This window comes from Babylonia areolata, chromosome 11, assembly GCF_041734735.1.
Source record: "Babylonia areolata isolate BAREFJ2019XMU chromosome 11, ASM4173473v1, whole genome shotgun sequence".
In the NCBI taxonomy this organism is placed as follows: Eukaryota; Metazoa; Mollusca; class Gastropoda; order Neogastropoda; family Buccinidae; genus Babylonia; species Babylonia areolata.
In genome coordinates this window covers 43,370,680-43,387,575 of record NC_134886.1, presented here as the reverse complement: position 1 = coordinate 43,387,575, position 16,896 = coordinate 43,370,680, and the positions used below count along the sequence as shown (strand labels likewise).

The 16,896-nt window shown below is 44.4% G+C and overlaps 1 protein-coding gene across 14 annotated transcripts in view; it reads right to left on the bottom strand.

Annotated features, from left to right (window-relative positions):
* The window catches only part of LOC143287757 (basement membrane-specific heparan sulfate proteoglycan core protein-like), a 310,798-nt gene that overhangs the window by 83,746 nt on the left and 210,156 nt on the right, over positions 1–16,896 (bottom strand). For all 14 annotated transcript variants that reach the window (XM_076596017.1, XM_076596019.1, XM_076596022.1 and 11 more), the window contains 12 exons: positions 15,714–15,787; positions 13,461–13,601; positions 12,042–12,224; positions 9,647–9,745; positions 8,941–9,024; positions 7,536–7,654; positions 6,288–6,399; positions 4,527–4,640; positions 3,535–3,662; positions 1,856–1,942; positions 1,330–1,388; positions 383–462 (listed from right to left, as the gene is read on the bottom strand). In XM_076596017.1, coding sequence (XP_076452132.1) covers positions 383–462; positions 1,330–1,388; positions 1,856–1,942; positions 3,535–3,662; positions 4,527–4,640; positions 6,288–6,399; positions 7,536–7,654; positions 8,941–9,024; positions 9,647–9,745; positions 12,042–12,224; positions 13,461–13,601; positions 15,714–15,787 — 1,280 coding nt within the window. The remainder of the gene's footprint in view (positions 1–382; positions 463–1,329; positions 1,389–1,855; positions 1,943–3,534; positions 3,663–4,526; positions 4,641–6,287; positions 6,400–7,535; positions 7,655–8,940; positions 9,025–9,646; positions 9,746–12,041; positions 12,225–13,460; positions 13,602–15,713; positions 15,788–16,896) is intronic.

Here is a 16,896-nt window from a genome sequence, read left to right as displayed (position 1 = left end):
ACAGGACAGCAAACACACCATCAAACACATGACAACATGAACAGCACAGCAAACACACCATCATACACATCACAACATCATACACATCACAACATGAACAGCACAGCTACACTCCATCACACACATCACAACATCGTACACATCACAACATGAACAGGACATCTAACACTCCATCACACACATCACAACATGAACAGGACAGCAAACACACCATCAAACACATGACAACATGAACAGCACAGCAAACACACCATCATACACATCACAACATGAACAGCACAGCTACACTCCATCACACACATCACAACATCGTACACATAACAACATGAACAGCACAGCAAACACACCACCATTCACAGTAACATAACCACCAACAGCTGACCTTGCACTGGCACTGTGAGGTGGCTGGGTCACACTGCGTGTTGGGCACAGTGCCACGAGGGTCACAGTCACAGCGGTCCACTGAAAACAACACACCACGCTTCATCGTTTTAACACACAGCGCTACACACTTTACGCAAGGGAACAGTTTCCTTAGCGTCACTTGAGTCAACACAATATATTTCATCATTTACAACATAGCACTACACACCTCAAGATGAGGATGGTTTCCTTGGTGTTACCTGAGAGTGAGGAATTATCCCCTCTATCAACACCACAACACATTTCTCCATCACCACACACCTCACATTTGATAATAGTTTCCTTAGCGTCACTTGAGACGGCATAATTCAACATTACTATGCAGTACTACACACCTCAGTGTGGCAATGGTTTCCTTAGTATTACTTGACAGTGAAAAAATTATCCCTTCTATCGACACCACAACACATTTCACCATTTCCACACAGTGCTACACACCTCAACATAGCAATGATTTCCTTAGTGTTACTTGAGACAAGACATTTCACTATTACCATACAGCACTACACACACCTCAACATAGCAATGATTTCCTCAGCGTTACTTGAGACAACACATTTCACTATTACCATACAGCACTACACACACCTCAACATAGCAATGATTTCCTTAGTGTTACTTGAGACAACACATTTCACTATTACCATACAGCACTACACACACCTCAACATAGCAATGATTTCCTCAGCGTTACTTGAGACAACACATTTCACCATTGCCATACAGTGCTACACACCTCAACATGGATATGGTTCTCTTTGCATTATTCAAGACACCACAACACATTTCACCATTACAACACAACACTACACACCTTACACATTGGTATGGTCACTGTCTCACATACCCCTATCTACAACCTGTCCTGAAACGGCAGGTTATTAACTGCTGACCAGACAAACCCACCTATCTTCTTGCAGTAGTCGCCAGGCTGCTGAGGGTTGCCTTGGTAACCAGCCTCACACCTGTCATCAAAACATAGCCAAATTCCCAGAAATGTCAAAAGTGAAAGTATGGCAGGGCACAACTTTTCTTAAACAAACTTTGTGGTCTGGACATGTGTTTATTGTGTGTTGGTCGGTTTTTTTTTGTTTGTTTGTTGTTTTTTGTTGTTGTTTTTTTGGGGGGGCGGGGGAGTGTGGGGGTATGCGTGTCTAGTGAGTGAGTGTGAGTGTGTGTGTGTGTGTGTCTGTGCACTCATATGTGTGTGTGTGTTTCTCTGTGTGTGTTGTGTGTGCGCGTGAGCATGCATGTACTTGTGTGTGCAAGTATATATGCGTTCACATGTATATGCATGCACATACAAAGCTCTCTCTCTCCTCTCCCTCTCTCTTTCTCTGTCGCCTCTCTCTCTCTCTCCTTCCCTCCCTCCCTCTGACAAGTCTTCACACAACATTGACAAGGAAAACTGTCATGGCTGTCGCTCACTGACCTTTCACAGCGGCGACCTGTGTGACCCACAGGGCAAGAGTCGCAGGTCACCTGACCATCAACGTCCAAACGACACGTCGGGCTGAACCTGTCACCACACAAACAGTAATGTCAGTGACGAACACAAACACAGCCTGACACAAAAACACAAAAACTGTCTGGCACAAGACAAAAACAGCCGGACACAAACACATATGTAGCCTGACAAATACAGCTTGACATAAACACAAGTACAACCTGGCAAAAACATAAATAACAGCATGAAAAAAAACACCCAAAAACCAAACAGCCTGACATAAATAGCAAGTCAGTGATTAACACAAGAATAGAATAGAATAGAATATGTCTTTATTACCAAGTGTACCGGGGTCACAAGGAACACTGGGGGGGGGGGGGGGGGGGGGGGGGGGGGGGGGGAGATAGTACATAACAAGATGCAAACATAAATCAAAAATCATACAGCCTGACACAAGACACAAACACAAATACAGCCTGATCACACAAACACAAAATCAGCCTGACGCCAACAAAATCAACCAAATATAGTCTCACACAAACACAAATATAGCTTGACACAAACACAAACACAGCTTGGCACAAACACAAATAGAGCCTGACAAATACAGCCTGACACAAACAAATACAGAAACACAAATACAGCATGACACAATAGCCCGACACAAAGCAAATAAAATCTGACACAAACATAAATACAGCATGACACAATAGCCCGACACAAAGCAAATAAAGTCTGACACAAACATAAATACAGCATGACACAATAGCCCGACACAAAGCAAATAAAATCTGACACAAACATAAATACAGCATGACACAATAGCCCGACACAAAGCAAATAAAATCTGACACAAACATAAATACAGCATGACACAATAGCCCGACACAAAGCAAATAAAATCTGACACAAATATAAACACAGCATGACACAATAGCCCGACACAAAGCAAATAAAGTCTGACACAAACATAAATACAGCATGACACAATAGCCCGACACAAAGCAAATAAAGTCTGACACAAACATAAATACAGCATGACACAATAGCCCGACACAAAGCAAATACAGCCTGACACAAACATAAATACAGCATGACACAATAGCCCGACACAAAGCAAATAAAGTCTGACACAAACATAAATACAGCATGACACAATAGCCCGACACAAAGCAAATACAGCCTGACACAAACACAGCATGACACAATAGCCTGACACAAAGCAAATACAGCCTGACACAAACACAAATACAGCCTGACACAAACACAGCATGACACAATAGCCCGACACAAAACAAATACAGCCTGACACAAACATAAATACAGCCTGACACAAACATAAATACAGCATGACACAATAGCCTGACACAAAGCAAATACAGCCTGACACAAACACAAATACAGCATGACACAATAGCCCGACACAAAGCAAATGAAGTCTGACACAAACATAAATACAGCCTGATACAAACACAAACATAGCCTGACACAAAACACAAATACAGCCTGATACAAACAGCACACCAGTCATGAACACAAACAGCAACACAAAGAAAACAAAGAGAGCACAAAGAGGAAATACAATACCATACAATGCCATGCAATAAAACACCAAAATGAATCATTTGTCTATCATTTGTCTATGACAATGTGTGACCACTCACTGGTTAGGAGGCTCTGTAAGAGGGCAGGGGCATTTCTGACAGTCATTAACGCTGCCTCTTGTAGCGTTACCATAGTAACCAGCAACGCAGCGCTCACAAGAACTGCCCTCCGTGTTGTGACGGCAGTTCTGTTGTGAAATAAAACAGAAGAAGAAAAATCAAGGTAAAGCATTTATAGTGCATTACAAATGCTGATTTAAGTCAAGGAATAAGTACTGCTATGAACTGTACAACAACTGAAACAAAAATCGGAAAATCGAAGCAAAAGTTTGTATCTAAATAAGCTATCTTAATACATTTCAAATATAGCTAATAATGTCATCAGTACACACATACACACACTCTCACAATCACATGTACATGCTCACACACACATACATAGTCTACCCCCCTCCTCTCTCTCCCTCTCATATATTTCAAGCAAGTCTGTATACACTGAATAATCAACCAAGAAAAAAACAAACACACTCTCTCTCTCTCTCGCACACACACACACCCACACAAAAAAACCTCTCTCTCTTTTACACCTGCACCTACACTAAAAACCTCTCTCTCTCTCTTTCTCTCACAAGCTCTTTTTTTCTCTCTCTCTCTCCTTCCATGCCTCACTCTCACCCATCCCCCCAACAACCCACTCCCCCCCACCCCATGAACATACTCACCCTAGAGGGTGGGTTGCACTCGTTGGAGTGACTGTTACACTGATATGGCATACACTCACTCTCTCTGTCTCTCCCTCTCTTTTATCTCCCTCCCCCCATCCCATCCTCACGCTACCTACCCACCCAACCATCATCCCTGCTCCGCATTCCCCCTCCCCCCCCCCCCCCCTCCACACACACTCACCCTACAGATACTGGTCTCTGGGTCGCTTTCGCCAGAGTGTACATTGCACTGACAGGACTTACTCTGTCTCTATCACTCTCTCCTTCCCCTATCCCTCCCCCACACTAGCCACCCACACAACCATCATCCCAGCCCCACAAACTCACCCTACAGATGCCGGTCTCTGGGTCACACTCGTTGGAGTGTCCGTTGCACTGACAGGCCATGCACAGTCCCAGGTACAGCCCTCCGCCAGTCCTTGTGTAGCCCGTGTCGCAGTCCTGTGTACATGGTGTGTATGACACATTGTATTGTGATGTGTTAGTGTTGTGTTGTGTCGCAGTCCTGTGTACATGGTGTGTATGACACATTGTATTGTGATGTGTTAGTGTTGTGCTGTGGTGACACAGTCCTGTGTACATGGTGTGTATGACACATTGTATTGTGATGTGTTAGTGTTGTGTTGTGTCGCAGTCCTGTGTACATGGTGTGTATGACACATTGTATTGTGATGTGTTAGTGTTGTGCTGTGGTGACACAGTCCTGTGTACATGGTGTGTATGACACATTGTATTGTGATGTGTTTGTGTTGAGTTGTGTCGCAGTCCTGTGTACATAGTGTGTACAACACATTGTATTGTGATGTGTTAGTGTTGTGTTGTGTCACAGTCCTGTGTACATGGTGTGTACGACACATTGTATTGTGATGTGTTAGTGTTGTGTTGTGCCACAGTCCTGTGTACCTCACAGGACAGACCATGGAAGCCAGAGGGGCAGTTACACTGACAGAGAGACAGACAGACAGACAGAGAGAGAGACAGAAGAGGAAAGGCCATACCTCGCAGGACAGATCGCGGTAGCCAAGGGAGGGGGGCAGTTACACTGCTCCATAGACAGACAGACAGACAGACACAGGCAGACAGACAAACAAACAGATAGAAAGACAGACACAGAGGGAGAGGCCGTTACCTCGCAGGACAGACCGCGGTAGCCAGGGGGGCAGTTGCACTGCTCCATAGACAGACAGACAGACAGACACAGGCAGACAGATAAACAAACAGATAGACAGACAGACACAGAGGGAGAGGCCGTTACCTCGCAGGACAGATCGCGGTAACCAGGGGAGAGGGGCAGTTACACTGCTCCATAGACAGACAGACAGACAGACACAGAGGGAGAGGCCGTTACCTCGCAGGACAAACCGCGGTAGCCAGGGGGGCAGTTGCACTGCTCCATAGACAGACAGACAGACACAGGCAGACAGATAAACAAACAGATAGACAGACAGACACAGAGGGAGAGGCCGTTACCTCGCAGGACAAACCGCGGTAGCCAGGGGGGCAGTTGCACTGCTCCATAGACAGACAGACAGACAGACACAGGCAGACAGACAAACAAACAGATAGACAGACAGACACAGAGGGAGAGGCCGTTACCTCACAGGACAAACCGCGGTAGCCAGGGGGTCAGTTGCACTGCTCCATAGACAGACAGACAGACACAGGCAGACAGACAAACAAACAGATAGACAGACAGACACAGAGGGAGAGGCCGTTACCTCGCAGGACAGACCGCGGTAGCCAGGGGGGCAGTTGCACTGCTCCATAGACAGACAGACAGACACAGGCAGACAGACAAACAAACAGATAGACAGACAGACACAGAGGGAGAGGCCGTTACCTCGCAGGACAGACCGCGGTAGCCAGGGGGGCAGTTGCACTGCTCCATAGACAGACAGACAGACAGACACAGGCAGACAGATAAACAAACAGATAGACAGACAGACACAGAGGGAGAGGCCGTTACCTCGCAGGACAGACCGCGGTAGCCAGGGGGGCAGTTGCACTGCTCCATAGACAGACAGACAGACACAGGCAGACAGATAAACAAACAGATAGACAGACAGACACAGAGGGAGAGGCCGTTACCTCGCAGGACAGACCGCGGTAGCCAGGGGGGCAGTTGCACTGCTCCACGGGGAAAGCACGGTCCTGACCGGTGACACGGTTTTCCGCAATGTCCAGAGACACATCACTCAGACTGCAACACATCAGTCAGGAAATGTACACAACACTTCAATACCTCAGAGAAAGAAATTCACATGTGGTGTGTGCACATGTGCATGCGTGCGTGCGTGCGTGTGTGTGTGTGTATGCGTGTATCCATATGACACTCTGCTCAGACTGCACACATCAGGAAACGTACTTCAATACCTCACAGAGAGAGAAATTCATGTGAGGAGTATGCATATGTGCATGTGTGTGTTTGCATATGTATGAGTGTATCTGTCTGTGTGTGTGTGATTGCGAGTGTTAGTGTGCATGTGTATGTACACACACCCATGTTTATGAGCACCTCATTGTATTGTGTGTTTCTAGAAATGTTCATGATGGGCACAATAGCCAAGTGGTTAAAGTGCTGGACTTTCAATCTGAGGGTCCCGGGTTCGAATCTCGGTGGAGATTTTTCCTATTGCATGGTGGGGTAAAAACGGTCTTGCACGTGAAAGCCCACTCGTGTACATATGAGTGAACATGGGAGTTGCAGCCCACGAATGAAGTAGAAGAAGAAGAATAATCTCAGTAATCACACAACATATGTGCAGACCTGCTTGTGCCTGAACCCTCTTTGTGTGTATTCACATGCAGGAGATGAATACGCATGTTAAAGATCCTGCAATCCATATCGGTGTTCGGTGAGTTTTGGAAACAAGAAAATACCCAGCAGCATGTACACCCCCGAAAACGAAGAATGGCTGCCTACAAAGCAGGGTAAAAAAACAAAATGGTCACACATGTAAAATGTCACATGTCTGTGTGAGTGTGTATGTGTGCGTGCCTGAAATATGGTGAATGACACAGGAAGACTGACCAGCACCAAATAGCAGCTGTCAGTCAGCTCTACTCATGTTGGCAGCCTGTTGTGCACATGACCCCGTGTTTGTAATGCGCTTGGAGCTTGGTCTCTGACCGAGGATAGGCGCTATATAAGTATCCATATCCTGTGTTTGTAAAGCGCTTGGAGCTTGGTCTCTGACCGAGGATAGGTGCTATATAAGTATCCATATCCTGTGTTTGTAAAGCGCTTAGAGCTTGGTCTCCGGCAGAGAACAGGCGCTGTATCAGTATCCATATCATCATTCAAAAGGCCAGAAGGAACGAAACCAAATGACTCACGAAGCTTCGTCTGTGGAGACAGTGTAGGTGGCCCTGATGAGGATGAAGTTCAGGTCAGCCAGTGCCATCAGCAGGTGCTCCCGGTTGGCCTGCTTCCCATCAATACGCAGCCAGTCCGTCTGTACAGGCACAGGCATGCGTACATAAAATCACGTGCGCAATTGGCAACACATACACACTCATATATCCACACACACACTCGCACACACATATACACACACACATATATATACACGCACACTCATACACACACACAAAGACACAGACACACGTGCATACATACACACACAAGCACACTAACACACTTTACTTACTGCATGTTTTTCACTGCAGTGAACAACACATCGCTCTCTCTCTCTCTCTGCATCTCTCTCCATCCTTTTCTCTTTTGCACTATTCTTTTTACGACTTAGTTTCTTTTACATATCTTTGGACTTAGTTTCTTTTACATATCTTTGGACTTAGTTTCTTTTACATATCTTTATTGCAAAACCTGACAGGCACAATGACTGAGTGGTTTAAGTGTTGGACTTTCAATCTGAGGGTCCTGGGTTCGAATCTTGGTAATGGCGCCTGGTAGGTAAAGGGTGGAGATTTTTCCGATCTCCTAGGTCAACATATGTGCCGACCTGCTTGTGGCTGAACCTCCTTCGTATATATACAGAGGCAGAAGATCAAATACTCATGTTTAAGACCTTATAATCCATGTCAGTGTTCAGTGGGTTATGGAAACAAGATCATACCCAGGATGCACACCCCCAAAAACGGAGTATGGCTGCCTTCTTGGTGAGGTAAAAACCATCATACACGTAAAAGCCCACCTGCTCATTTCAACATGTCTTACTGTAGTATGCTTTGCTGTAGTAAGCTTTGAGCCTTCTGGTTGTGAGGAAAAAGCACAACAATACATACACAATCTATAACTATTAATAAAGGAAATATTGGGGGTTTTTTTGGGGGGAGGGGTTGTATTTCTTTTTTATCACAGCAGATTTCTCTGTGTGAAATTCGGGCTGCTCTCCCCAGGGAGAGTGCATTGCTATACTACAGCGCCACCCATTTTTTTGTATTTTTCCTGCGTACAGTTTTATTTGTTTTTCCTATCGAAGGTGATTTTCTTCAGAATTTTGCCAGGAACAACCCTTTTGTTGCCGTGGGTTCTTTTACATGTGCGAAGTGCATGCTGCACACGGGACCTCGGTTTATCATCTCATCCGAATGACTAGCACCCAGACCACCACTCAAGGTCTAGTGGAGGGGGAGAAAATATCGGCGGCTGAGCCGTGATTCGAACCAGCGCACTCAGATTCTCTCGCTTCCTAGGCGGACGCGTTACCTCGAGGCCATCACTCCACAATATTTACACAATCTCTAATCATTATCAATAAAGGACTGTGCATTTTACCTCATAGAATGGGATGGAGAAGGACTGGGGAGAGTTGGCACTGACTTGACGATCACTGCGGTAAACCAAGATGATGTCGTTGCCCTGGAAACAAGGAGGAAAAAGTGTTTGTTAATATGTAACTTTTCTCTTCTTGCCACCTTGATTTATGTGAAATATATTGTTCAAGGCATGTCTGAAAATAGGTTTGAAACATGTCTGACGCTTGGGTGGTTTTTTTTTGTTTTGTTTTTTGGTTGTTGTTGTTTTTGGTTTGTTTGGTTTTGGTTTGTGTGTGTGTGTGTGTGTGTGTGTGTATGCATACATATTCATTTAAGAAAAGGTGAGTGCATATGTGTGCATGTGCATGCATGCATGTGTGTGTGCACATGTGCATGTGTGTACATGCACATGCACATGTATGAATGCATGTGTGTATGTGTCTGTGTGTGTTTGTGTTAGTGTGTATGCGTGCTAAAGAGTGAGAATGTATATACGCTCATGCATGTATCCAGGAAGAGGAAAGATGAGAACAAACTTTCTGTTATTTTTTAACTCATTCATTGATTCATTTATCCATTCATTCATTCTCTCTCTCTCACATACACACACACATCTCACACAAGGATGCACACCCACCCATTCCCCACCCCCCATACACACACCCATGCACACACACGTGCCACCACCCGAAAAAACAACTCAGACCAAATAAGGTCTGACTTACACCCAGCTCAACGATGGGTTCGCCATATGAGATGGGGGCACTGTCCTGTCCTGGTCGATAGCGAATGGTGAACCTCAGGTTCCCTCCATAGGCCGTCACCTGAAAAAATGGCTCTGATGTAGGAACAGTCAGTCACACTGACACAATCACTCATCGCTATAGTATAGTATAGTATTGCATTGTGTTGCATTGCATTGCACTGTATTGCATTGTGTTGTATTGCATTGCATTGCACTGTATTGTATTGTGTTGTATTGCATTGTACTGTATTGCATTGTGTTGTATTGTATTGTACTGCATTGCATTGTTCTGTATTACATGGTGTCGTATAGTATTGTATTGTATAGTATTGCATTGCATTGCACAGCATTGCATTGATTTGGATTGGATTGCGCTGTACTGTATTGTATTGTAGTGCATTGTAGTGCACTGTATTTTATAGTATTGGATTACATTGCATTGCTTTGTATTGTATTGTGTTGTATTGTATTTATTGTCTTGTCTTGTCTTGTATTGGATTGCACTGCAATGCACTGTACTGTACTGCACTGCACTGCACTACATTGCATTGTATTGTATTGTATTGATTGTACTGCATTGCATTGCACTGTATTGTATTGATTGTACTGCATTGCATTGCATTGTATTGTATTGATTGTACTGCATTGCATTGCACTGTATTGTATTGTATTGTATTGTACCACGGTTGGACCTGGACCTGGGTTAATCATCTCATCTGAATGACTAGCATCCAGACAGCAACTCCAGATCTAGTGGAGGGGAAGAAAATTCTGGTGAGAGTGGGATTTGATCACACCACTGCTGCTGAGTTCCTTTGGTGGCACCACCTACTATGCCCTCTACTGAAGACAAATATCGCTCAGTCGTAAAACCAGACTGACTGAGTGCCATCGCTCAGAGTGGAGACTGCCACCACGCCCAACCACCACTAACAGTCCAACAATCCTCCATGAACATGCCAAAACCTAAGACCTTGACAGGACTCAACACAAGCATGGAAGTGGAGAGGAATAGAAAACGGAGGTCACCATGAGAGCCTGACAAAATGGTTCTGATACATGACCATTCAACAACATTAACACACCGGCCCGTCAACGTGTCATATATATGATGCACTTACATTACGGAAAGATTCATAGTGAATACTTTCTTCTCTTCTGCTCTCATCGCAATCGACTCTCACGTAAAAGGGCATCACTCTTATCCAACAATTATCCAAAAGGCACAACTGTCTGGATGAAAACATAGTACTGTCAATGCACTTTCAACTTGTAACCTAATATAATCCAATATATCATTCCTATCAAACCTGGTGTGATTCACACAGCCTGAGATATAGCATATCACAATCAATAAATCATATCTATGTCAAAAACAAACAAAATATTTCACAGTTCAGCGTTTCTGTGTAAGGACCAGTCCACACACTTTTACGCCTCTTTTAGATGGAAACTCAAAGCTGCAGACTTCACTTTAATATTACCGCATTTTTCGGCCTACAAGGCGCTGTAGTGCATAACTGGAGTTTCTGTTTCAGAAAGTATATTCTACACAACACCTATGAGGGTCCTCTCCCTCCCCCACCCCAAGACAGATATCCAGGACTTCGTCAAACAACACAATTTTCATCGATACAAGACCAAAGCCATGACCAACTTAATCTGAAGGTGTCAGCTACCAGGTCGTTAAACTCAACACCTGTAATGGACGCCCCTCCCCTCCTGACTCCCCACCAGGACTCACCCCCTCGAATAATGAAACCTTGATCGAAACAAGAGCCCACAACTTGACCCAAAAGGCATCAGCTTATCAGTGGGTAAACTCAACTCTGTGTGAAACACCTGTGTTGGACCCTCCTCAACCCCACCCCACCCACCCAAGAAAGACATCCAGGACTCCCTCCAGTAATGCATCCTTCATGGAAACAAGACCCAAACGCTGAACAACTTGACACTACACACAACACCAGTTCAGTGGAATAATCAGGAAATACGGATGTGTGTATTTTCCATTGTGTTTTGATTCCCACCCCCCTAATTTTCTCTTGTTTAGCTTTATTCTCTCTTTAATGAGTGAGGGCTGGATGTAAAAAAAAGCATGTTACTTGCTAATCTATTATCGATAAAGGAAATTCTCTTCCTAAAATTACGTTTAAGTAACATACTTACCGTGACCCACTAGTGCAGACTCTGGCATGGGTCTGACATTCCTGTCCTGTGCAAACTACTATCCGCCTATGCTCAGAAAACGAAAGTAGCTACAGCCAATAACCTCCCAGAAGTAGGTAACCTCCCCTTTGCCCCCCCTGAATAGCGCCCTCTTTTGATAACAAAGATTATGTCCTGTCTTGTCTTGTCCAGTATGTCGGACCAACCTTGTCTCCCAGGAAGCGTTCCGGAAGCTTCCAGTAGTAGGTGTCCTGAGGCAGGCCGTTGAAGCGACGGTAGACCAGCTCTCTGTTGCTGCGATCCACGTAGAACCCCTGGGTGACCTCCCTTGACTGCATCATGTTGGTGAGCGACACGCCGCTGCGGTCGTTGGTGAAGGAGACAACCACCTGCACACACACACACACACAGACACACACATAGACACACACACACACAGACACACACACACACACACACACACACATACATACACACACACACACACATACATACACACACAAACAGACACACATACATACACACACACACACACATACATACACACACAAACACACACACACACACATACGTACACACACACATACATACACACACAGACACACACACACACACAGACACACACATACATACATACATACACACACACACACACACACATACATACACACACAAACACACACACAGACACACATACATACACACACACACACACACACACACACATACATACACACACACACACACACAGAGTTTCAGTTCCAGTTTCTCGAGGAGACATCACTGTGTTCTGACAAATCCATACACGCTACACCACATCTGCTAGGCAGGTCCCTGACCAGGAGAGTAACCCAACGCTCTAGTCTTAGTCAGGGTTGAGTGCATGCCTATTTGTGAATGAATTCTTTATATAGAATTTTGACAGAGGTCAATACTTATGTTGCCATGGGTTCTTTTTCGGTGTGCCAAGCGTGTGCTGCACATAGGACCTTGGTTTATCATCTCATCCGAACGACTAGATGCTCAGTTTGATTTTCCAGTCAAGCATGGAAAAAGGGCAAATCATTCCAACCCAGACCCTTGCAGACACTGTATTGGCAGATCAGCATCTTAACCATTCTACCACCTCCCTCCCTCCCCGCACCCCCCTCTACACACACACATGTATGTTGGTCCAATTTCTCTTCATTTTTTTTCCAGATGGATTGATGTAGTAAAGTAAAAAAAAAAAAAAAAAAAAAGAAAGAAAAAAAGCCAGTTATTGCTTATTCAGATTATCATCTCTCAGCCTTGTCAATGCCTGAATGATTATAATAATACAGCCTTTCCAAGCAGACCCAAACTTATCAGACCCCCCCCCCCCCCCCCACCCCCCAGCAGTATCTTCATTTCATCATCATTCATCAAAAAATATAGAAAAACAAAATGTCCCAAACTTCTGGGGCACAAAAAAAAAAAAAAGTGGACATCAGTGACTGGTTTTGGACACAGTAAATAATCGCCTGTCTTCGTGGTTGCATTTGATTACTTTTCTAAGCATCCAACCACACATTTCGTTATGACGCTCCACACACACACACACACACAGAAAACAGAAAAAAAAGTATATTATGGTGCAGCTGTACCTGTCCTCTATTCCAGGAGGTGGACTGACACATCTGCGTCACGCCCATACAGAAGCAGGGGATACAGCCGGAGGGGTAGTCAAGGGACAGGAAGTACGTTTCGTCCCGGCAACGCTCACAGAACTGCCCCACCACATTGGCCTGAAGGCACGCACGGAGAAATGCAGACACACACACACACATATAAGTGTACAGACACACACACACATATAAGTGTACAGACACACACACACATATAAGTGTACAGACACACACACACACATATAAGTGTACAGACACACACACACATATAAGTGTACAGACACACACACACATATAAGTGTACAGACACACACACACATATAAGTGTACAGACAGGCACATACACACATCTGTGTACACTCACTAACGCACACTCACACACACACATACACACACACACTCTCTCTCTCTCACTCTCTCTTACAAATACATTGGTACACACACTGATGCATACATTAGTGCAAACACAGGCATATGCATCAGTGCACTCACAGACACATATGCATCAGAGCACATACAGACACATATACATCAGTGCAGACATAGAAACAGATACACACCAATGCACTCAGACACATACATCAGTGCACACACACACATACATAATTACATCAGTGCACACATAGACACACAATGTCAGTGCGCACATATAGACTTTAACACATCAGTGCACACACAGACACACATACATCAGTGCACACACAGACACACATACATCAGTGCACACACACACATACAATAGTTCACACACAGATACATATACACATCAGTGCACACACAGACACACATACACCTCAGTGCACACACACAGACTGACATCAATGTACATTCTTGGAATGAAAACTCAACTGCACTCATTAAAAAGAGCAACAGTCGCATGTACTGTCTTAGAAAAATGAAATCTTTCAATGTATGCAAGCAGATGCTCCAAATGTTTTACACATCTGTTGTCTGTAGTGTTTTAACATACGGAGCCGTGTGCTGGGGGGGAAACCTGACCAAACATGACAAAGACAGGTTGGAAAAAGTCATTAGGAAAGCGGGTGGGGTGGTGGGTATAAGACAAGACACCTTTAGCGACATGCACAATAGAAAACTGACTGACAGACTAATAACAATTTTGACCGACGTAAGACACCCACTACATGATGACATTAATAGCAGAAGGTCAGACATAAGTGGTAGGTTTAGAGCTCCACGCGCAAGAACATCTCGATACATTAATTCATTTATTCCTACAGCCATTCGCGCACACAATCAAAACATCCAATACACTAAGTGAACCCTCCCACCCCCCAAGCCCCCTCGCCACAGCAACACCTGAACTTCACCAGCAGACGAGTGTATGGGAGCAGACATTATGCGTGCATGTGGGACTGAGCGGGTGAGCACGGGCAAGCAAGCATTTGTGTGTGTGTGTGATCGGAAGTGATTTTTAAATATTTTCTTATTTTACTTGGATTTCATGTATCTTAATGTTAATGTTCTAATCTTATTGGCGTGACATATGTTATGTGCATGCATACGTTTTTTGTGTGTGTGTGAGTGTGTGTGTGTGCGCGTGTGTGTGTGTGTGTGCGTGTGTGTGTGTGTGTGTGTGTGTGCATTTTACTTATATATACGATTTATTCCCTTGATGTTTTTATTTATGTATTGTTGTACAATACCTTATGGTCTTAACGTGTGTGTGTGTGTGTGTGTGTGTGTGTGTGTGTGTGTGTGTGTGCATGTGTGTGTATGTGTGTGTGGGGGTGTGTGCGTGCGTGCGCGCATGTCATTTTTAGTAATCTTATGCCCTTTTTTTTTGTTGGATGTTTTCATTTGTTAATATTGTTGTGCAATACCCTATTGTCTTAACATGAGTATGTGTGTGTGGGGAGTGGGGGGGTTAGTATATCGTCAGCTATTGGGAATTCTTATTTGACTAGTTTTAATCTCTTCTTATGTTGCGCATGATTTTATGCCAGTGTTTACAATGAGCCTGTGATTGCACAACTTAATTTCCATGTGGATTAATAAAGTGTTTTTGATTGATTGATTGATTGATTGATAAAGATACATCATCAGAGCACACACATACACACAGTGTAAACACAGATAGATCATCAGTGCACACACACACACACACATGCGCGCGCGCACACACACACACACACACACACACACACACACATTTGCACACACGCATACAGACACACACACAATGTCGTGCAATGACCAGCTGTGCCTTACCTTGCAGTCGCATTGCCCTGTGTTGACGTTGGGCACAGTTGTCAGACTTCCTCTGGGATCACAAATGTCCGTCTCTGAAAATCCCACACAGTCTGACCTGCATGACGCCGTCTTGTCTTTCACACAGCGCTTCTCACAGAACACACTGATGGCTTTTACACACTGCATGTAAATGAACAGTCTTTCACACAGCGCTTCTCACAGAACACACTGATGGCTTTTACACACTGCATGTAAATGAACAGTCTTTCACACAGCGCTTCTCACAGAACACACTGATGGCTTTTACACACTGCATGTAAATGAACAGTCTTTCACACAGCGCTTCTCACAGAACACACTGATGGCTTTTACACACTGCATGTAAATGAACAGTCTTTCACACAGCGCTTCTCACAGAACACACTGATGGCTTTTACACACTGCATGTAAATGAACAGTCTTTCACACAGCGCTTCTCACAGAACACACTGATGGCTTTTACACACTGCATGTAAATGAACAGTCTTTCACACAGCGCTTCTCACAGAACACACTGATGGCTTTTACACACTGCATGTAAATGAACAGTCTTTCACACAGCGCTTCTCACAGAACACACTGATGGCTTTTACACACTGCATGTAAATGAACAGTCTTTCACACAGCGCTTCTCACAGAACACACTGATGGCTTTTACACACTGCATGTAAATGAACAGTCTTTCACACAGCGCTTCTCACAGAACACACTGATGGCTTTTACACACTGCATGTAAATGAACAGTCTTTCACACAGCGCTTCTCACAGAACACACTGATGGCTTTTACACACTGCATGTAAATGAACAGTCTTTCACACAGCGCTTCTCACAGAACACACTGATGGCTTTTACACACTGCATGTAAATGAACAGTCTTTCACACAGCGCTTCTCACAGAACACACTGATGGCTTTTACACACTGCATGTAAATGAACAGTCTTTCACACAGCGCTTCTCACAGAACACACTGATGGCTTTTACACACTGCATGTAAATGAACAGTCTTTCACACAGCGCTTCTCACAGAACACACTGATGGCTTTTACACACTGCATGTAAATGAACAGTCTTTCACACAGCGCTTCTCACAGAACACACTGATGGCTTTTACACACTGCATGTAAATGAACAGTCTTTCACACAGCGCTTCTCACAGAACA